We start from the raw sequence: 23,750 nt of genomic DNA, 5'->3' as shown, positions 1-23,750 counted from the left end.
TTACTACTACGGGGCTATGGCCTCAGTAAAGGTACCGTCACATTTAGCGACGCTGCAGCGATCTAGACAACAATCCTGATCGCTGCAGCGTCGCTGTGTGGCCGCTGGAGAGCTGTCACACAGACAGCTCTCCAGCGACCAACTATGCGAAGTCCCCTGGTAACCAGGGTAAACATCGGGGTACTAAGCACAGGGCCGCGCTTAGTAACCCGATGTTTACCCTGGTTACCAGCGTAAACGTAAAAAAAACCAAACACTACATACTTACATTCCGGTGTCTGTCCCCCGGCGTTCTGCTTCCCTGCACTGTGTAAGCCCCAGCCGGAAAGCACAGCGGTGACGTCACCGCTGTGTTCTGCTTTCCGGCCGGCGCTTACACAGTGCAGAGAAGCACAGCGGCAGGGCACAGACACCGGAATGTAAGTATGTAGTGTTTGGTTTTTTTCACGTTTACGCTGGTAACCAGGGTAAACATCGGGTTACTAAGCGTGGCCCTGCACTTAGTAACCCGATGTTTACCCTGGTTACCAGTGAAGACATCGCTGAATCGGCGTCACACGCCGATTCAGCGATGTCTACGGGAGATCCAGCGACGAAATAAAGTTCTGGCCTTTCTGCTCCGACCAACGATGGCACAGCAGGATCCTGATCACTGCTGCCTGTCAAACACAACGATATCGCTAGCCAGGACGCTGCAACGTCACGGATCGCTAGCGATATCGTTCAGTGTGAAGGTACCTTAAGTCAAACATCTGACTCCTCAATTTGCCTCATTGACTCCACCGCACTGGTCACTACTGAGCATGTGCATAAAGTGCAGCACAGATTCATCCCCACTAAAAGCCGAGATCCTTAGATCAGGAACAGAACAGACATTTATCATTTATAGGATATTTCCGAACTTTCCCAAATCTGAAAATATTTACAGCTCATCCCTGAGAACAGAGTTTTCTGGATAATCACTCCTCTTTTGGGATGTAAGTTCTCGGTCCTACAGCTAGTAGTTGGTGGTTTCACAGTCTGGTGAAGATTTGTGTAGTCCTGGACCTTCTGGGTCCTAGGATTTCACCACCTATAATAGGAAATATGAAGTATTTAAGTATTTGTAAAATGAAAAAAAAAAAAAAAAAGAGTAGAATCCATTTTTTTTTTTACAGATCAGTTTGTCCCTGTGGATGCTGGGACTGTGTGTGGCCGTGTAATATTTGTTTTATCTGTGACTGAGATTTTTTATGTTTTAGATTTATTTTGTGTTCTTTACTGTAACCAATAATTTCCTTTTTAACAGATGTGATGCCGACCCATCAGCTTTAGCGAACTACGTTATTGCTTTGGTACGAAAAGACAAATCGGAGAAGGAGTTAAAGGCCATATGTGCTGACCAGCTGGATGTTTTCTTACAGAAAGGTATAAAATTATTTTTCAATGGGTACCTTGGATGTGAGGTCACTATAGGTTTGGGTGGATCCACAAAAAAGAAAAAGTATGCAGGATAATTGTTATATCCAAAATTTGGATATGCAATTCCATCCAAGGTTAGAGGAGTTCTTAACTATTTTTTATAGCTGATTTTTTTCTCTGTGATAATCGCACTAATTTTAAATGCAGTGATTAGACTGAAGAATGGTAAGAGGGCGGTGTCATCTAAAGTCCATAGGACTAGCCAGGATCAATCAAAAGATGCATCTTTGATTATCACAGATCTCTGTGATTGATCCTGGCTAGTTTAAAAAGACTTGTTGTTCTTTCTATACTATAAGGGCGTCCTTGACACCAGAAACGCGTCAGTTTTAAACCCTGCATGTCTTTTTAAGGCTTGCTAAATAAAATCCTTTTTATTGAGCTTAAAGTGCGTGTTTTTTTTTTTTTAAATTATATATTAACCCCTTACTGACATCGGACGGGATAGTACGACCGAGGTCAGCTCCCCTGCTTTGATGCAGGGCTCCGCGGTGAGCCCGCATCAAAGCCGGGATATGTCAGCTGTTTTGAACAGCTGACATGTGCCCGCAATAGCGGCGGTTGAAATCGCGATTCACCCGCCGCTATTAACTAGTTAAATGCCGCTGTCAAACGCAGACAGCGGCATTTAACTACTGCATCCGGCCGGGCGGCCAGATATGAGCGCATCGCCGACCCCCGTCACATGATTGGGGGTCAGCGATGCTTCTCCATTGTAACCATAGAGGTCCTTGAGACCTCTATGGTTACTGATCGCCGGTAGCTGTGAGCGCCACCCTGTGGTCGGCGCTCACAGCACACCTGATTTTCTACTACATAGCAGCGAACAGCAGATCGCTGCTATGTAGCAGAGGCGATCGTGCTGTGCCTGCTTCTAGCCTCCCATGGAGGCTATTGAAGCATGGCAAAAGTTTAAAAAAAAGTTAAAAAAAATGTGAATAAAAAAATATAAAAGTTTAAATCACCCCCCTTTCGCCCCAATCAAAATAAATCAATTAAAAAAATCAAACCTACACATATTTGGTATCGCCACGTTCAGAATCGCCCGATCTATCAATAAAAAAAAGCATTAACCTGATCGCTAAACGGCGTAATAAGAAAAAAAATCGAAACGCCAGAATTACGTTTTTTTGGTCGCCGCGATGCAATAACAGGCGATCAAAAGAACGTATCTGCACCGAATTGGAATAATTAAAAACGCCAGCTCGGCATGCAAAAAATAAGCCCTCAACCGACCCCAGATCATGAAAAATGGAGACGCTACGAGTATCAAAAAATGGCGCAATTTTTTTTTTTTTTTTAGCAAAGTTTGGAATTTTTTTTCACTACTTAGGTAAAAAATAACCTAGTCATGTTAGGTGTCTATGAACTCGTAGTGACCTGGAGAATCATAATGGCGGTCAGTTTTAGCATTTAGTGAACCTTGCAAAAAAGCCAAACAAAAAACAAGTGTGGGATTGCACTTTTTTTGCAATTTCACCGCACTTGGAATTTTTTTCCCGTTTTCTAGTACACGACATGGTAAAACCAATAATGTCGTTCAAAAGTACAACTCGTCCCTCAAAAAATAAGCCCTCACATGGCCAAATTGACTGAAAAATAAAAAAGTTATGGCTCTGGGAAGGAGGGGAGTGAAAAACGAACACGGAAAAACGAAAAATCCCAAGGTCATGAAGGGGTTAAAGTTCAAATCGCCCCTCATTTCTCCCATTAAAAATTCAGAAATCAAAAAAGTCATGAAAAATACACGTACTGCTAGTTTGTGAAAGTATGATTTATCAAATTATAAAATTTATTTAACCCAATCAGTGCAGTGTAACGAGAAAAAAATGTCTTTTTGGCAGAAAAATGCAGTAAGAGACAATCAAAACAGCATATCTAATCCCAAATGGTATAAATAAAACCATTGCTTCGGGGCGAAAAAAGACAAGCGCTCTCTCTCATAGTAACATAGTTATTAAGGTCTCTGTCACTTGAAAATTGAAAGCATCTTGAAAAATGGCGACACCAGAAATTTGTAAAAAATAAAAAAAAATCGCGTCACATTTTTTTCACCACTTAAAAGAAAAAGAAAAAAAAAATTGTGTCCCCAAAATCATACTGACCTGTATAATCATATTTCCACTTTTACCATATGATGAACAGTTTAAGGCTGTGTGCACACGTAGCAGATTTTTTGCGTTTTTTGCTATAAAAACGCTGTAAAACCGCGAAAAAAACACTCACATTAAGCATCCTATTTAATAGAATGCAATCCACATTTTTTGTGCACATGCTGCATTTTTTTCCTGAGCAGAATCGCATTCCGGAAAAAAATGCAGCATGTTCATTAAATTTGCGGAATCGCGGGGATTCCGCACACCTAGGATTGCATTGATCTGCTTTCTTCCCGCAGGGGGCTGTGCACACCATGCGGGAAGTAAGCAGATCATGTGCGGTTGGTACCCAGGGTGGAGGAGAGGAGACTCTCCTCCACGGACTGGGCACCATATAATTGTTAAAAATAAAGAATTAAAATAAAAAATTATGATATACTCACCTTCGATGGCCCCTGGAGTCCTCCCGCCTCTCAGCGGTGCACGTGGCCGCTTCCGTTCCTATAGATGGTGTGTGTGAAGGACCTGCGATGATGTCGCGGTCACATGACCGCGATGACGTCGCGATCACGTGACCGCGACGTCATGGAAGGTACTGCACACACACAGTCTATAGGAACGGAAGCCGCTGAGGATATCGGCTGTTTGCGGAAGGTGAGTATAACCATTTTTTTAAATTATTTTTAGCATTCTATCTTTTACTATTGATGCGGCATAGGCTACATCAATAGTAAAAAGTTGGTCACACTTGTCAAACACTATGTTTGACAAGTGTGACCAACCTGTCAGTCAGTTTTCCAAGCGATGCTACAGATCGCTTGGAAAACGCTAGCATTCTGCAAGCTAATTATGCTTGCAAAACGCTAGTTTTCTGCGGGAATATGCATGCCAATTCCGCATGCGATATACCCACGGCAGGAGTTGCAGAATTGCCACGGAAATTTCCGCGGCATTTCTGCAACGTGTGCATGTAGCCTAAATAAAAAGCACAAGAAGCAATTGCAGAATTGTTTTTTTTTTTTTTTTTTTTTTTTTTTCTAACGGCACACTTGATTCTTTTTTTTTTTTTTTTTTCTCTCCCCTCGTGTTCCAGTACGTTTATGTGATAAAATGTATTGTGTAATTCAAAAGTGTAACTCGTCCTGCAAGAAAGCAAGCTCACAGCTACATTGATGGACAAATTAAAAGTATTCTGGTTCTTGGAAAAAGGAAAGCGGAAAAATGGAAAACTGCAATGTCAGAAAGAGGTTGAAGAGGATCTTACAACAGTTTCTATACCTGGCTATATCGTGGGATAGTGGATGCAGAGCTGAATAAAACACTATTTTTACTTCAGAATTTCTTCTCTCAATTGCAGGGATATTAGCTTGTAAAGTTTAGGTTAACGTTTAGTTCATCTGGGTGTTACCAGAGATTTGTACCTGTGGGGTCTACTTCTTCTCCTGCATGAGTTTGACCAGTCATATGCAGGCAGCATCACACAGGGGAAAAGAAGATGCTCTCCTCACTAATCTCTGACGCTACTGTGTAAAGACACAGCTCCTTCCTCACAGCAGTCAGTGTGGGGGGAGGTGAGAGCTGACAGGACAGTGAGATGATATCTGGAAGTGTTTGTAATGATGCATAACTCTGCTCAGCTGTATTGCTTAGACAGTAGCTGCACCCAATAGTGAGGAAAGCATGTTTTTTCTTGTCTTCCGTATGCCTGCTCATGATTGGTCAATCTCATGCAGGGGAACGAGTACACTCCCACCAGAGATGAACCTCTGGTAACATCTAGTTGAGTTGAATTTTAACAAATTACAGCACAAACTTTACAAGCTAATATCTCCACAATAGAGAGAAGAAATTAAAACCTGTTTTACTGAGCTCTGCAGCATCTATTTCATGAAGTGGCCAGTTCAACATGAATAAACAGTTCTTTCTCTTGATTGACAGCTGGCTCACCATAGTTAGGCAGTGGGAAGCCGGCTGTCAATCAGTGTGACATTGGGAATGTCAATAGGATCAACCCTTTGAAATCATTTACATAGGCATGCAGATCATGAAGTTGAATACAATGATACCTTGATATCTGCGATCTGATATCTTACTCCAGATAAATGTACCCTTTTCTTAATCTGTAAATGAGCTGTTAAAATCTATGGGCTGGACACATCTTCCTGAGAATCTGCCTCCTGATCTTATTTTAAATGAAATGGCGCATTACCCATGTGGGACAAGTATAGACTGACATGTTGTTGCCATAATCACACACCGCTCTGCAGTGAGATCCGAACTAACACAGTACAGCAGAAGAGAACTTTGTCTCATTACAAACACATTTGCAGCAGCACTTGTCCTCTCATAGTGCTGTCGAGCCGTGTGATTACAACTAACACAGTACAGCCTATTTACATATAAGAAAAATGTGGATTTCTCTGGAATAAGACGTCTGATCGCAGATATCAACCTATCATTTTATTCAGCGTCCCGTGACCTGCATGCCCATCTAGATGGCTCAGGTGGGTTTATTCTACTTAAAGATTCTCTTTAAAAATCTAAAAAGGAAAAAAAAAAAGTCATGCGTTTTCCAGCCTAGCCAGATAATACCAGTTTATTTTTCCATCCATATATAGCTTACATAGCCTTTTTACTTTTTCAGAAACAAATGACTTTGTGGATAAACTTTTTGAAAGTTTGCACACAGGAAGCTATCTTCCACCTGAAGAAACTGTAAAAGTTGAAGAAAAGGAGGAGATATCAGAAAAGCACCATCTATCTGTGGCTGGAACAGGACAGGTGAGTTTTTGTGTTGCTTGGTGTCTTTTGCCCTGTACTTGTATTATTAAAATAATTTCTTTTACATGCTGAACGATGATATATATGAACAGTGGTCTGTCTCTCACATTGTATTAGCGTAACTCCCAGGTTTTAGAGGGGATTACCCTGTAATGAAGCAGTTGGAGAACATCACACACGTCTACCATTTGGTTTGTGCCCTTTCTGAGAAGCTCCACCTTGGTTTGAATAGTCTAGCCTGTATCATTGCCCAGTGCAGACTGCGTGTAGCAGCTAGTTTACCAGTGATGCTTTTCCTGTTTAGTTGGCTACTATCAAAAAATGTGGCTTGTGAAATTATTGTTGAATTTATAAATCCTATTTTCATGTGTTTTAAAGAGGTTGTCCTCTACTTGAACATAGGCCATCAGTCTTTAGGATAGGCCATCATTGTCTGATCTGTGGCGGTTTGACACCCAGTACCCCGCCAATTAATTGTTCTTGGTGCCAGTCAGCTGAAAGCGCTCGGTTGCGTAGCTGCTCCATCTGATAGTGGCCGTGACAGAGTACTGCACATACCCCCCCTATTGATTTTTATATGTGGCGGATGTGCAGTACCCAGTTGCGGCCGCTAAGATCCAACAGCCAGGTGTAATACCACGGCCGGTCAGACATTGATTAGGTCATCCGTGTTAAAGCAGTGGACAACCTCTTTTTAATAGAGCAGGATCCTCTGTTAAGAGTCCTTATTTCTTGGCCAGGGTGGAAAAAGATTACAAAGTAGGCCCCTCTCTGTAGGAACTGTGATGCGTTACATGGACACCCTATTGATCTGAATAGTCACTTTTTAAGCTTGGTCTCACCTGTGGTGGCTTTCCAGTGGATTTCATCATTGTACTCTCAATTTTCCCTTCCGATGAGTCATTTGGGGCCTTAGCATGGGGAGACGTCTTTTAATTGGCTTATTTGCTAGGGACTTGGCTAACAAGTGTTGATTGTCCAATGTTGACAACTCCTTTAATATATTCTGTCTGCACTATTGTATCTTGTGCTGAAGAGCCTAAAGGTACCGTCACACTAAACGACTTTATAACGATATCGCTAGCGATCCGTGACGTTGCAGCGTCCTCGCTAGCGATATCGTTTAGTTTGACACGCAGCAGCGATCAGGATCCTGCTGTGATGTCGCTGGTCGCTGAATAAAGTCCAGAACTTTATTTGGTCGTTTGATCGCTGTGTATCGTTGTGTTTGACACCAAATGCAACGATACCAGCGATATTTTACACTGGTAACCAGGGTAAACATCGGGTAACTAAGCGCGGGGCCGCGCTTAGTAACCCGATGTTTACCCTGGTTACCAGCGTAAAATGTAAAAAAAACAAACAGCACATACTCACATTGCGTCCCCTGCGGTCTGCTTCCTCCTCTGACTCAGCGCCGCAAAGTGAAAGTGAAAGCAGCACAGCGGTGACGTCACCGCTCTGCTCTCACTGTACGGCGCTCAGTCAGTCAGGAAGTGGACGCAGGGGGACGTGAATGTAAGTATGTGCTGTTTGTTTTTTTTACATTTTACGCTGGTAACCAGGGTAAACATCGGGTTACTAAGCGCGGCCCTGCGCTTAGTTACCCGATGTTTACCCTGGTTACCAGGGGACCTCGGCATCGTTGATCGCTGGAGAGCGGTCTGTGTGACAGCTCTCCAGCGATCAAACAGCGACGCTGCAGCGATCGGCATCGTTGTCGTTATCGCTGCAGCGTCGCTTAATGTGACGGTACCTTAAATAATGGCTCATACTATTTTATGAAGTTGTGTGTGTGCAGGCAGACTCATATTAATCAGTCACAATTTATTGCACAAGTAGAATAACATAGTAAGGCTACACGTAAACTTGTGTTGTGCGGTAATTAAACATTGCTTTTAATGATTTCTTATGGTGTTGGTTTTGATCTGTGACATGCTACAACACAAGTCACTGATGTTTCCAAGTGTGTTGGATTTTCTCTCTCTGGTCACAATTCATACCAATCACACTTGCATAGACGTCAGTGTAAGTTGCACGCTATGCGCGACTTATCTGCAACTTGGATGTTTTATTTCCACAGCAAAATCAGAGCTCTAAAATTTTAGACAATTGCTTTTTTGCGACTCGTCGCTGTGTAGCTCCATCCAAATTGTGTGCACAGACATTGTATAAGTAAGGCTACTTTCACATTTGCGTTTACCTGATCTGCGAACCGCATGCAGAGGTAGGTGGAGCTAGCGGCGGAGGTGCGGCCGAGGGCGGGGCTTCACGGAGGAAGTCCGCAGATCAGGTAAACGCAAATGTGAAAGTAGCCTAATGCAGCATTTTCTCAGACACAGCATTAACAGCCCCGTTCACACTGTCCCTTGTTGTTCATCTGGATAAAGAAGGAACAGAATGCATGAACAGATAAAGTAGAAGCCCGGAAGATTAAAGAAGCAGTTTTGAATCACTGTTGTCTCGGCCCATTTTCATCACCAGTTATCCGATGCCCCAAACATCCCATCCCCCAACAGAGGTTTCAACATTACCTCTGAGCAATTTATAGAAATAACCTCATTGTTTTCTAAACTTAGCTACTGCCCCTCTATTTCTACTCCTTTTTTCAAAAGGATTGTTAAATTTACTTCTTTAACCCTTTTCACAACATGGCAAATGAAATTGCCTGAAACTTTTGAAGTCCAGCTATGATTGGTCTGTAACATCCCCGAACATGGGCTGGAGCTAGACAACGGCAGCGTCAGCAGCTCCTGCACTAATTGAGAGATCTGACGATGACGTCTGATAATACCAGTGAGCAGGCATGCAGTTTCACATCACAGTAACCGCTCTGCATCGCCTCATTCTAGCTTGGAGATGTGTTCAAAGCAGTCACCGTGTCATTCTGCTGTGGATTTGCTGGGCTTCTGTTGCTGCTGCTGACTGAAGACCTGAAGAAAAGAGAAATCTCTTCCTCACCTGTTCCTGTCCTTTGCCTAATCCACCATCGAATACCCCCCCACCCACCTTCTGCTGCCGAGTGCTGATCAGCACTTGATCACTCTATTATTTATTTATTTTTTTTACGTGTTTTTATTTTTCTTCACCTCTGTGCAGCAGTGACGCACTTCACTGATCAGCATCTGTGCTCGCTTTTGTCCAGGGATTTGTTTTCCTGTCCATTTTTTTTACCCCCTCCCCTTACACCACCACTGTGCGTGCGTTCATCCTGCAGCCATCAAGCGCTGATCAGTGACGCACGTCACTGATCAGCATCCGGTGATTTTGTTTTTTAAATATCAAATACAAGTAAATCTAGACTAGTTGATAGGGCTAGATTAGGGACAGTAGAAAAATACGGACGTAATCAACTTATATTGGAGTACTTATTTTTCACAGAAATATAACTAGGAATAGCATCCAGATAGTGAAGTGAAAAAAATCTAATATAAAATATTTTTATTAGTTACATTTACATGATGTGGTACAACAAGAACATGAGGATGTTGATCTCTCTGATCAAATCCTCCAGCCCTACAGTGCCATGGGTAAAGCGAAGTTGTGGCACAAGAAGCTGGCTTTGCACATCTGACAAATGGCAATTTATAATGCTTACGTGCTAGCACTATCTGCAGTACAGACTGGCACATTCAGTTTCAAGGGTGAATATTTGGAAGGGCAATTGCCCAGTACCTCTAGAACTGAACATGCCCATATAGTACCAGGGCAACATTTCCCCGATGAGGTCCCCCAATCTGGAAAGAAAGGAAGGTCCCAAAAATGGAGCAAAGTGTGTTACAAAAGGGGGATAAGTAAGGACACCATTTTTTAGTGAGACCTGCCCTGAAAAACCTGGCCTGTATATAAAAGACTGTTTCAAAGTCTACCACTCATCCATGGTGTAACAACTCTGCTGGCATCACGGCATGGCCTTGCAATTCTCACACTATCTTACCCACTGCTCCAGGTCATGATGTGGTTTCTGTTTCTTGCCAGCTCCATGTTCTGTGTCTCTGCTCTCTGCATGCTTCATGGTTCTGTGTATAGAGGGCCGGCGCCTGAACTCTCTGGTTCTTATAGGAATCAGGTGCATCTGTCCAATCTGTTCCTGACCAATTGCCAGGAGACCTCCAGTATTTAGTTCAGCTCCACCCAGTGGTCTGGGCCTGTGCAATGTGTTAGCTCAGTTAGTGTCTTGCTTCTGAGTTTGCCTGGCCTTTCTCTGAGTTTCTCCCTCTCTGGAGGATTCTCTGTGTTATTTCCTTGGTCTTGTCCGCCCACCAGGAGGCAGAATATCCTGGTCCCAGGATTTCCTTGTGTCTTGTTCCATTGCCTTGTCTGTACTTAGTCTTACCTCGGTCTCCTAGTTTTTGGCTTCCTTCCCTGTTGTCTTTCCTTGTATTCTCAGTCTGCTTACACTCCGCTCTCTTGCAAATCTGCCTGCTCTGAACCTTTGTGACCTTACCTCTGCTCCTCACTTCTGCGTTTCTGCTCTTTTCTACTCAGCTTATCTTCTGCTGTTGCAGTTATCCCTTGCTGCAGCTTCTCTCCACATTCCTTGTGGCTCTGCTCAGCTTTGCTGCAGAGACCTCTCCCGCAGCTCCTCTCCGCTCCTTGTGGTTCTACCTGGCTCCGCTCTTTGCGGTTCTACCTGGCTCCGCTCCTTGCGGTTCTACCTGGTTCCGCTCCTTGCGGTTCTACCTGGTTCCGCTCCTTGCGGTTCTACCTGGCTCCGCTCCTTGTGGTTCTACCTGGCTCCGCTCCTTGCGGTTCTACCTGGCTCCGCTCCTTGCGGTTCTACCTGGCTCCGCTCCTTGCGGTTCTACCTGGCTCCGCTCCTTGCGGTTCTACCTGGCTCCGCTCCTTGCGGTTCTACCTGGCTCCGCTCCTTGCGGTTCTACCTGGCTCCGCTCCTTGCGGTTCTACCTGGCGCCGCTCCTTGCGGTTCTACCTGGCGCCGCTCCTTGCGGTTCTACCTGGCGCCGCTCCTTGCGGTTCTACCTGGCGCCGCTCCTTGCGGTTCTACCTGGCTCCGCTCCTTGCGGTTCTACCTGGCTCCGCTCCTTGCGGTTCTACCTGGCTCCGCTCCTTGCGGTTCTACCTGGCTCCGCTCCTTGCAGTTCTACTTCTCCTGCACTTGGCTCCGCCGCCAGCTCTTGGCTCCGCCTCCTGCCTGTCTGCACTTGGCTCCGCCTCCAGCTCTTGGCTCTGCCTCCTGCCTGTCTGCACTTGACTCCGCCTCCAGCTCTTGGCTCCGCCTCCTGCGGTTTTGCACTTGGCTCCGCCTCCTGCTCTTGGCTCCGCCTCCTGCATTTCTGTTCTTGGCTCTAGCTCCTGTGCTTTCGCTCTGCATCCGCTCTTGCGGTCTTTATCTACTTATTCCTAGGTCCTCGTGTCTGAACAGGTTCTTACCCGTTCTACATACCTGCCTGCAGACCGGTCCCTACCGGTTCTTCCAGTGTACCAGTCTTGTCCACCAGTCCTGCCAGAGAGCCAGCCGTGCCCGCCTGCCTTTCCAGAGAGCCAGCCGTGCCTGCCTGCCTACCTGAGAGCCAGCCGTGCCCGCCTGCCTGACAGTGTTCCTGTTGTACCCGTCTGCCTGCCTATGTGCCAGCCGTGCCCGCTTGCTTGTCTATGTTCCGTTCCCCGGTGGGATCAGCAGCCACAACCAGACTCCACCCTGGAGTGGTACCTGGTAGCTCCCTATTGCACAAGTCTGACCTCACCATCAGAGGCTCCAGCGAACACCTAGGAAGCTACTTAGTTACGCCCCTTCCTGGGAAGTTTGGTCTGTGGTCCAGTGGGGCCACTCCCCCGCACGCCCGCGCCAACCAGTCTGGGCGCGAGCATGACAGTTTGCACAGGCCATGGTCCCCGCTGAGTCCCATGTGCCTTTGCTCTCGGAGCAAGATGAACTCTCTTCTTGCCAGTATTGGCCTCCGAGGAGAATATTTACCCAGTCTGAAAGCCAATCCTTCACTGCTCCATCTCCAATTGTCATCTCCAATGAGCTGTTGGATCAACTTCAAGCCTGCGCTCCTAATGACGAATCCATGCCAGCAGATCCTCCATGCTACTATGGGGACCCAAAGCAATGTCGTGTGTTCTTGGAGCGGTGCTTGCGTTATTTCAAGGGGCATGCTCCCCAATTCCCCACTGACTGGTTGAAAGTAGGTTTCTTAATGGCCTACCTAAGAGGAGATGCTTTGATGTGGTGCGACCCCCTTTGGGAAGCAGGGGACCCCATTATCTTGAATCTGCCGGCCTTCCTGGTGGCCTTCTGTAAAGCCTTCGATGAGCCAAGTACTGCATCTCCTGAAAAGTCTTCCCCTCCAAGCTCACAGAGATGGTCCAGACGAAAGAAACCTGTAGGTACTCCGTCGCTTCCGTCCATGACCGTCCAAGACTCACCTGTTCCACAACCTGCCAAAGCGGCCACCCGAGCAAGATCCAAGAGGTCTAATAAGAGGGGGCTGGCAAATCTGCAGCCTGAATCTGGTGCTGAGATTGAAATATGGTATCCCTGTGGTTGTATGAACATTCAGGTGGTCTTTGCCCTGTGAAGCCTGTACTCCAAAACCCTGGGCCAGTAGGAGAGGCTGCCCCTGGCGAGAGTACTCCCTCTCCATCTAAGTTAATGACTGTTTCTCTGCCTTCTGGGAGCTTTGGTGTGTCTAAGCCGCCTGTCATACGGAGTCGGTGTATGGCCTCCGTTCTACAGTTCCAGAACCCGGTGTGGGCATTGCCTGATAATGGTCGAGCCCTGCTAAAGAGCAGTCTAGTCCTGCAAGGACAACTACAGCTCCAAGTTGGAGCCTTATACACGAAGAAGTTTGTCTTCCACATGCTGTCTGTTATGCCCATGGGTCATTCTGAGCCAAGGACTCTACCACCCGCTCTGGTCAAGGGTTCCAGCAAAGTGCTTTGTTTGAACTTACCCAGTCTTGAGAACTATCTGGTTCCCATGCGTCAAAGACACTCAGCAGTGTCATCTTCTTCAGCTGGTCTGCTAGTCGACGAGTCAAGGTGTGCTGACGTCACCGAAGATGGGGAAACGGTGACTATGTCTCCACACATCTCCAGCGACTATACCAGTAAACACTTAGTAGTCGAGTCAAGGTGTGCTAATGTCACCGAACATGGGGAGGCGGTGACTATCTCTCCACACATCTCCAACGACTATACCTGTAATCCGTTCCTAGGAACATCCCCGCCGCTTGGAGGATTTCTTCTGGATAACGGGCACAAGATGGTTCCTATGTTTATACCTTCTGCGTCCTTATGGCCGGCTGGTGAAGACTTCAAAACAGAAGTTTGTTCACCTCAATTGTTCTCTGACCCGGTGGAGCTGATGCTCTCCACACTCATCTCTAGTGACTTTTCCTGTATTCAGTATCCGGGAGCTTCTCTACTACCTGTTGGGCAAAATTTGAATCCTATGAGACGGTTTCCAGTTTCCAAGTGTCTGGCTGTTGAAGATATTAAGACGGCAGCATTCAAGTCCCTGTTACCTATGTACCTAGAGGAGGTGGTCCTGCTCATTGTGGAAGCTAACCCTGTTGAGTACCAAAAGACTTTGTTTTCTGAGATACCTGGTGACCCTCCTGCCGCCTTCTACCCTGAAGATGTCATGTTGGCCTGGACTATGTGTGCTCCCATCCTTCTTCTACAAGTTATTCTGGCGGGCTTGAAGAAGGGCCGTAAAGGGGGGGGTACTGTAACAACTCTGCTGGCATCACGGCATGGCCTCGCATTTCTCACACTATCTTACCCACTGCTCCAGGCCATGATGTGGTTTCTGTTTCTTGCCAGCTCCATGTTCTGTGTCTCTGCTCTCTGCATGCTTCATAGTTCTGTGTATAGAGGGGCGGCGCCTGAACTCTCTGGTTCTTATAGGAATCAGGTGCATCTGTCTAATCTGTTCCTGACCAATTGCCAGGAGACCTCCAGTATTTAGTTCAGCTCCACCCAGTGGTCTGGGCCTGTGCAATGTGTTAGCTCAGTTAGTGTCTTGCTTCTGAGTTTGCCTGGCCTTGCTCTGAGTTACTCCCTCTCTGGAGGATTCTCTGTGTTATTTCCTTGGTCTTGTTGTCCGCCCACCAGGAGGCAGAATATCCTGGTCCCAGTGTCTTTGTCCTTGTGTCTTGTTCCATTGCCTTGTCTGTACTTAGTCTTACCTCGGTCTCCTAGTCTTTGGCTTCCTTCCCTGTTGTCTTTCCTTGTATTCTCAGTCTGCTTAAGGTACCGTCACATTAAGCGACGCTGCAGCGATAGCGACAACGATGCCGATCGCTGCAGCGTCGCTGTTTGATCGCTGGAGAGCTGTCACACAGACCGCTCTCCAGCGACCAACGGTGCCGAGGTCCCCGGGTAACCAGGGTAAACATCGGGTTGCTAAGCGCAGGGCCGCGCTTAGTAACCCGATGTTTACCCTGGTTACCAGCGTAAAAGTAAAAAAAACAAACAGTACATGCTCACCTGCGCGTCCCCCAGCGTCTGCTTCCTGAATCCTGACACTGACTGAGCTCCGGCCCTAACAGCACAGCGGTGACGTCACCGCTGTGCTTTCACTTTCACTTTAGGGCCGGATCTCAGTCAGAGCAGGAAGCAGACGGCAGGGGACGCGCAGGTGAGCATGTACTGTTTGTTTTTTTTACTTTTACGCTGGTAACCAGGGTAAACATCGGGTTACTAAGCGCGGCCCTGCGCTTAGTAACCCGATGTTTACCCTGGTTACCAGTGTAAAACATCGCTGGTATCGTTGCTTTTGGTGTCAAACACAACGATACACGGCGATCGGACGACCAAATCAAGTTCTGGACTTTATTCAGCGACATCACAGCAGGATCCTGATCGCTGCTGCGTGTCAAACTAAACGATATCGCTAGCGAGGACGCTGCAACGTCACGGATCGCTAGCGATATCGTTTAGTGTGACGGTACCTTTACACTCCGCACTCTTGCAGCTCTGCCTGCTCTGAACCTTTGTGACCTTACCTCTGCTCCTCACTTCTGCGTTTCTGCTCTTTTCTACTCAGCTTATCTTCTGCTGTTGCAGTTATCCCTTGCTGCAGCTTCTCTCCACATTCTTTGTGGCTCTGCTCAGCTTTGCTGCAGAGACCTCTCCCGCAGCTCCTCTCCGCTCCTTGCGGTTCTACCTGGCTCCGCTCCTTGCGGTTCTACCTGGCTCCGCTCCTTGCGGTTCTACCTGGCTCCGCTCCTTGCGGTTCTACCTGGCTCCGCTCCTTGCGGTTCTACCTGGCTCCGCTCCTTGCGGTTCTACCTGGCTCCGCTCCTTGCGGTTCTACCTGGCTCCGCTCCTTGCGTTTCTACCTGGCTCCGCTCCTTGCGGTTCTACCTGGCTCCGCTCCTTGCGGTTCTACCTGGCTCCGCTCCTTGCGGTTCTACCTGGCTCCGCTCCTTGCGGTTCTACCTGGCTCCGCTCCTTGCGGTTCTACTTGGCTCCGCTCCTTGCGGTTCTACCTGGCTCCGCTCCTTGCGGTTCTACCTGGCTCCGCTCCTTGCGGTTCTACCTGGCTCCGCTCCTTGCGGTTCTACCTGGCTCCGCTCCTTGCGGTTCTACCTGGCTCCGCTCCTTGCGGTTCTACCTGGCTCCGCTCCTTGCGGTTCTACCTGGCTCCGCTCCTTGCGGTTCTACCTGGCTCCGCTCCTTGCGGTTCTACCTGGCTCCGCTCCTTGCGGTTCTACCTGGCTCCGCTCCTTGCGGTTCTACCTGGCTCCGCTCCTTGCGGTTCTACCTGGCTCCGCTCCTTGCGGTTCTACCTGGCTCCGCTCCTTGCGGTTCTACCTGGCTCCGCTCCTTGCGGTTCTACCTGGCTCCGCTCCTTGCGGTTCTACCTGGCTCCGCTCCTTGCGGTTCTACCTGGCTCCGCTCCTTGCGGTTCTACCTGGCTCCGCTCCTTGCGGTTCTACCTGGCTCCGCTCCTTGCGGTTCTACCTGGCTCCGCTCCTTGCGGTTCTACCTGGCTCCGCTCCTTGCGGTTCTACCTGGCTCCGCTCCTTGCGGTTCTACCTGGCGCCGCTCCTTGCGGTTCTACCTGGCGCCGCTCCTTGCGGTTCTACCTGGCGCCGCTCCTTGCGGTTCTACCTGGCGCCGCTCCTTGCGGTTCTACCTGGCTCCGCTCCTTGCGGTTCTACCTGGCGCCGCTCCTTGCGGTTCTACCTGGCTCCGCTCCTTGCGGTTCTACCTGGCTCCGCTCCTTGCGGTTCTACCTGGCGCCGCTCCTTGCGGTTCTACCTGGCTCCGCTCCTTGCGGTTCTACCTGGCTCCGCTCCTTGCGGTTCTACCTGGCTCCGCTCCTTGCGGTTCTACCTGGCTCCGCTCCTTGCGGTTCTACCTGGCTCCGCTCCTTGCGGTTCTACCTGGCTCCGCTCCTTGCGGTTCTACCTGGCTCCGCTCCTTGCGGTTCTACCTGGCTCCGCTCCTTGCGGTTCTACCTGGCTCCGCTCCTTGCGGTTCTACCTGGCTCCGCTCCTTGCGGTTCTACCTGGCTCCGCTCCTTGCGGTTCTACCTGGCTCCGCTCCTTGCTGTTCTACCTGGCTCCGCTCCTTGCGGTTCTACCTGGCTCCGCTCCTTGCGGTTCTACCTGGCTCCGCTCCTTGCGGTTCTACCTGGCTCCGCTCCTTGCGGTTCTACCTGGCTCCGCTCCTTGCGGTTCTACCTGGCTCCGCTCCTTGCGGTTCTACCTGGCTCCGCTCCTTGCGGTTCTACCTGGCTCCGCTCCTTGCGGTTCTACCTGGCTCCGCTCCTTGCGGTTCTACCTGGCTCCGCTCCTTGCGGTTCTACCTGGCTCCGCTCCTTGCGGTTCTACCTTGCTCCGCTCCTTGCGGTTCTACTTCTCCTGCCTGTCTGCTCTTGGCTCCGCCTCCAGCTCTTGGCTCCGCCTCCAGCTCTTGGCTCCGCCTCCAGCGGTTTTCTCACTTGGCTCCGCCTCCTGCTCTTGGCTCCGCCTCCTGCATTTCTGTTCTTGGCTCTAGCTCCTGTGCTTTCACTCTGCATCCGTTCTTGCGGTCTTTATCTACTTATTCCTAGGTCCTCGTGTCTGAACAGGTTCTTACCCGTTCTACATACCTGCCTGCAGACCGGTCCCTACCGGTTCTTCCAGTGTACCAGTCTTGTCCACCAGTCCTGCCAGAGAGCCAGCCGTGCCCGCCTGCCTTTCCAGAGAGCCAGCCGTGCCTGCCTGCCTTTCCAGAGAGCCAGCCGTGCCTGCCTGCCCACCTGAGAGCCAGCCGTGCCCGCCTGCCTGACAGTGTTCCTGTTGTACCCGTCTGCCTGCCTATGTGCCAGCCGTGCCCGCTTGCTTGTCTATGTTCCGTTCCCCGGTGGGATCAGCAGCCACAACCAGACTCCACCCTGGAGTGGTACCTGGTAGCTCCCTATTGCACAAGTCTGACCTCACCATCAGAGGCTCCAGCGAACACCTAGGAAGCTACTTAGTTACGCCCCTTCCTGGGAGGTTTGGTCTGTGGTCCAGTGGGGCCACTCCCCCGCACGCCCGCGCCAACCAGTCTGGGCGCGAGCATGACACATGGACTACTAAATTTATTTCTGACTTACTCTAATTTATTGCATGACTGGGTGCCCTCTACACAACTTGCGTATATAACACCAAGGGGAACCTACAATCCTGAAATAAATATACCCCAGGAAAAGAGGTTTTGACAAAAACCACTAAGAGTAAAACAACACTTCCTAAATGGGATAAAAATATATACTTTTATTCAACAAATTTAAAATATACCATGATAATCATATATTATATATTAACCAATAAATAACAAGCAGGAGGGGATATTTGAAAACAGGAACAGGAGAAAAAGGTGGGAACACCTAGATATAGCAAAGCAATGTATAAATATAGCATACATTTTAATTGCCTAGTCCTAAATGAGTGCTAGGTGCACATCTATACAAAATATCCATGTATTTATATAGACCACCAAATTGGTTTTCCAGGGAAATGAAATCCCTGAAAAAAGCAGGGACCACAGAAAGTAAGACAGTGTCATACGGTCCAATCTTGATAATGGGACCAGGCATAAGCAGTGTATACAAATCAAATAAAGCATTGCATATTTACCACACAGCTTGCGTATGCCAAACTGACGCACTCTATACAACTTGCATATGACCCCACATTATAAAATTAACATACCTGGAAAACAATAGATTAATTCCAATATAGAGTCACTTGTGGGGAGGTTTCTACTATTTTGGCACCTCAAGTCCTCTGCAAATGCGTCATGGCACCCGCAAACAATTCCATCAAAGTCTGCTTTCCAAGACTTCACTCCTTCCATTTGGAGCTCGGCAGTGTGTGCAAACAGTAGTTTTCCCCCGCTTACGAGGTATCGTTTTACTCAGGAGAAAATGCACAACAGATTTTGGGTTCAATTTTCTTCTGTTACCCTTACGAAAATGAAAAAAATTTGGGGCTAAAGCAACATTTTTGTGGGAAAAAATCACATTTTTTTCATTTTCACTGTTCAACTTAAAATTCTGTGAAGCGCCTGTGGGTTTAAGGTGCCCACCAGACATCTAAATATATTTCTTAAGGGGTCTAGTTTCCAAAATGGGGTCACGTGTGGGAGGTTTCCACTGTTTAGGTTTATCAGTGGCTCTCCAAACGTGACATGGCGTCTGCTCTCGATTCCAGACATTTTTGCATTCAAAAGGCGCTCTTTCCTTTCTGAGCCCTGCTGTGCACCCAAACAGTAGTTTTACACCACATATGGGGTATCATACTCAGGACAAATTGCACAACAAATTTTGGGGTCCATTTTCTCCTGTTACCCTTGTAAAAATAAAAAAAATTGGGGCTAAAGTAACATTGTTGTATATATATAAAAAAAAACAAAAAACAAATGTTCATTTTTTCCTTACACATTGCTTTGATTCCTGTGAGGCAGCTGAAGGATTAATATATTTCTTGATTGTGGTTTTGAGCACCTTGAGGGGTGCAGTTTTGGAATTGTCACTTTTGGGTATTTTCTGTCACATGGGCTCCTCAAAGTCACTTCATATGTGATGAGGTCCCTAAACAATGATGCAGATGTAAAGTAGACATGTGGTAAATGTTATTTATCAACTATTGTGTGACATAACTTTCTGGTTTAAAGTCATAAAAATTAAAGTTTGAAAATTGTGAATTTTTTGCCAAATTTGCGTTGTTTTGTGAAAATATCGGAAGTCATATTGAATAAATGTTACCAATATCCTGAAGTACAATATGTCACTGTAAGACAATCTCCGAATCAGTGGGATCCATAGAATTGTTCGCCTTATTACCACATAAAGTAACACTGATCAGAATTTAAAAAATTGGCCCGGTTATGAACCTGTTAATGAGCTTTTGGTGTGAAAGGGTTAAAAAGAATGTCTCCTGGTTTTTGCCACCTAATCTGAGAGCAGCATATTGTATAGACTGGTATCCTTATTCCTGTGATGTGTCACTTACTGGGCTGCTTAGAAGTTTTGATAATTTCCTGCTGATAAAACAGTGATTTTAAAAACCTATTCATCAATTTCACACTTTCTCATTGCATTGTGGAGATACATATAATTTCTGCTTTAAACTCCTCCTATACATTGACACATAATCTACGGGGTCCTATAAACCCTATGAAATAAGAAAAGTTGCGACCTTCTCGGCCCTACATTTATAGAAATTGAGCCTGGAGACTACTATTACACCCATTTCAGCTGAGCAGATAAGGCCACATCATCTTCCCATTTACACTTAACTGAATACATGGGATCTCCTAGTGTCACTAAAATTAGTGGCCGATACATTATGGAGATCTCTCCAGCTAACACTCCACTAGTGCAAACATTAAGATCAACCTCTCTCTCATTCTATAAGTCAGAATCTTGCCTCCGTTGCTAGAAGGAACGAGGATGTCCTTCCAAGTAGAGCTGCTTGCACATACTTCAGTCTCTGCCTTTCCCAATCTCAAAAACACTCTAGGTGATGGAGCTCCCACAAAAAAAAAAGTTTTTTCCCGGATAGGGATATATTTCGAGCAGTCTGACAGATGCAAACACCAGTTACAAAGCCACCATATTTTATTTGCGTAATAATCAGGGATATTGTCCTGATCGCAGTTGAAATCTATCTGCCTCCAATGATCCCAAAAATCTTGACGTTGTTATTCCCTTCCCAATCCCTGGATGTCCAAGTTCTAGTACCCCTCTATCAATTCAGAAAACTATAGATTGAGCCCAGTGTGAATAGAACAGTTGTCGATCAAGCACACAGCTATCTCCGGCGGTCCTATTAAAAATGCATGGAGCACAGTGCACATGATCAACCATCGCTCTAGTCACACTCTGAAGAGCCACAGTTCTTTGGGTCGGTGGGAATCCCATTGCTTGGACCCCCAGTAATTGGCAGCTTTCTGCCTATGTATAGAATACCCAGAAAGCTGTCAATCAGTGCTGGCGATACGGTTATACAAATCCCATGGATATACTTGACTACCTAGCAGCAGATTTACTAGCCCTTTAATGATAATCTCCTGATAAAACAGTGATTTTTATCAAAACTGCAGCAAGCAGCCAAGTAAGTGACACATTGCTGGAATCTGTCTCTAAATTATGTCGGTCTAGGATTAAGCGCCAAAAACCTGGTGACAGATTCCATGTAAGCTAGATACTTTTTTCTTGTTCTATAAACTGAATGTCACCGGGTTGTTTTTCTACCCCTTCTGTGAGGGCAGCATGCTGTACGGGCAGAGACTATCCTCTGCCCATCCTGTTACGTGATTGGCAGCAATTGCTTTGGAGCGCCGCCAGATCTAAATCACCAGGCCTTCACATACTGACACTGCAGGGACCAAGAGCACACACAGTGTCAGTGTGTTCAGGTGCGTTTACGTCCCTCTACTGTGTATAGTGGCCGCTTGCTGCACACAGGATCACAAAGAAGCGGGTGGCTCATGTGTTCAGTGTGTCCGCTCTTCTCTCCCTCCCCTGTGTAGCAGTCACTTTTTTCTTTCAATTTTTATATCGACTCTGCAATCTAGTATTAACATTGTGTTCTTGTTTTTGATTTTTTTTATTTTGTTTTAAAGATCCTTCAGGAGACCTATGAAGAAGACAGAGACCTGAGAAAGAAGAAACATTTAAGTCCCCAAAGAAATCGTTCAGCCTCTGCTGAGAGAAGGTGAGCGTGTCTGTGTGCTTGGTATAGTGCCAGGAAGATTTGCTATTGGATATTTCACTTGTAAATTATGATGGTGACTAAGGGAAAAGTACAGCAGACAAGGTTGTACTTTTATGTGGAGAGTAGTGATGAGCGAGTGTTATCCGAGTATCTTGGGTATCCTCTAGTAATATGTTCAACCATCCCTGAGTTGAATATGTGCTCTCAAGATAAGAAAGGTTAGAGAAACATGGAGGTGGTTTCTCTCGCAACTGGTCATTGGCTGGGACTATATCTTCACAAGGCAATTCAGCAGGATCCAGCGCATGATCAGATGAACAAAAATCCGTACACTTTGCTTCACTCCACTTGTGCTGGATGTCGCCAAAGCCAACTTGTGATGTATCCCCGCCAGAGGGGCCAGCCGGTGATTGACTGCAGCGGTCACATGATGTACACGTGAGGTTACTGCAGCTGCAATATCAATAAATACCGCTTATCTTTATGTAAAAGAAGTCAATGGAGTGGCAAGACATTGATGGGGAAGGCAAGTGATTTAAAAGGAATGTCACCTCTTCTCCCCACCCCAAATTTTGTAACTAGTTTTATAACTTCGAGTAAGCCAATGAGGGTGAAAAATGTAATTATGTAAAAGCATTTTAGCTGCTTCAAGATTGACCATAAACGTTAAACATCCGGGCAGACCCGCTCCTATTCTGCGTGTGATATTCTCAGGCATCACTGCATAGTAGCCAAGGCTGTGGAGGCAGTCCATTTTGGTGGTCGGTATAAAATGGACTGACTCCTAAAAAACATATAAATTGGGCACAGTAGTACAATGTGCAGGATGTGCTGTAAATGTTTACATAAGAAATTTGGAAAGTTCTGAAATGTCCTATAAATGTCTGTTCTAGTGGAGATGAATCTGTGCTGCACTTTATGTACATGCTCAGTAGTGACCAGTGCAGTGGGGTCGAAGGTGAGATAAATCTGTGCTGCACTTTATGTATATGCTCAGTAGTGACCAGTGCAGTGGGGTCGGAGGTGAGATGAATCTGTGCTGCACTTTATGTACATGCTCAGTAGTGACCAGTGCTGTGGAGTCAGTCAGGGAAATTGTGGAGTCGGAATCATAGTCTTAGTTGGTGGTTTGGCATACCGACTCCTCAGCCTTGATAGTAGCACATCTATGCGTGAACCTGTAGCTGTCAAAGTTGGGATCTGGCTATCAGAGACAGCCGACGTTCGCATAGAGCGGTGCAGACTGTTTATTTCTGTCTGTCATCTCTATCGCTGTATATGGAGCACATTCTCTATAAACAGTGGGTCGGAAATGGCATTCTAGTACAAATCCAATGGTTTCCTTCAGCATTATGGGGGACACAGGTTTTACTTTCATTATAGCAGGAGTGCAAAATTTGGTGCGATTCTCTTCTGTGATGCCAAAGGGGAGCAGACACTATACAGGGTCTAAATGGTAAATGTAACATTGTGCTAAGCTCTGACCAGGAATGAAGGTGAACAATTCGCCCGTTTTGTCAAGTCCACTTGAATACAATGAAGAAATGAATATCTTTTTTTTTTTCCTCCATAAATTCACCTCTTCCCAAAGAGCAAATTAAACTAAGCTTTTCCTCACTTTCCAGAAGAAGCCTGAATTTTCCTTCATAGACAGTATTGTTCTGTTACATGTAGTCAAATCTATGTATTTTTCAGCCTTACTAAATGAAGAGGACATAGCTGCTTTTGAAGGGTTAATCCGCAGGAGGAGGTCAGTTATTTCTAAAGGGTTAATCTGCCAAATGGAAGATACAGATGCTTGTTTAAGGGTACTGTCACACATTGAAATTTCCATCGCTACGACGTTACGATTCGTGACGTTCTAGCGATATCGTTACGATATCGCTGTGTCTGACACGCTACTGCGATCAGACACCCTGCTGAGAATCGTACGTCGTAGCAGATCGTTTGGAACTTTCTTTCGTCGCTTGATCACCCGCTGACATCGCTGGATCGTTGTGTGTGACAGCGATCCAGCGATGTCTTCGCTTGTAACCAGGGTAAACATCGGGTAACTAAGCGCAGGGCCGCGCTTAGTAACCCGATGTTTACCCTGGTTACCAGCGTAAACGTAAAAAAACAAACCGTACATACTCACCCGTCGGTGTCCTTCAGGTCCCTTGCCGTCTGCTTCCTGCTCTGAGTGCCGGCCGGAAAGTGAGAGCAGAGCGCAGCGGTGCTGTGATCTGCTCTCACTGTACGG

General features: G+C 46.8%; 1 protein-coding gene across 1 annotated transcript in view; it reads left to right on the top strand.

Annotated features, from left to right (window-relative positions):
* RBM27 (RNA binding motif protein 27) overlaps nt 1–23,750 on the top strand; it is a 107,334-nt gene that overhangs the window by 20,317 nt on the left and 63,267 nt on the right. The window contains exons 2-4 of the mRNA XM_077265831.1: nt 1,289–1,407; nt 6,202–6,338; nt 21,417–21,508. Coding sequence (XP_077121946.1) covers nt 1,289–1,407; nt 6,202–6,338; nt 21,417–21,508 — 348 coding nt within the window. The remainder of the gene's footprint in view (nt 1–1,288; nt 1,408–6,201; nt 6,339–21,416; nt 21,509–23,750) is intronic.

This window comes from Ranitomeya variabilis, chromosome 5, assembly GCF_051348905.1.
Source record: "Ranitomeya variabilis isolate aRanVar5 chromosome 5, aRanVar5.hap1, whole genome shotgun sequence".
Lineage (NCBI taxonomy): Eukaryota > Metazoa > Chordata > Amphibia > Anura > Dendrobatidae > Ranitomeya > Ranitomeya variabilis.
Note: the sequence above shows the minus strand (reverse complement) of the source record. Positions and strands in the feature narration are given on the sequence as shown.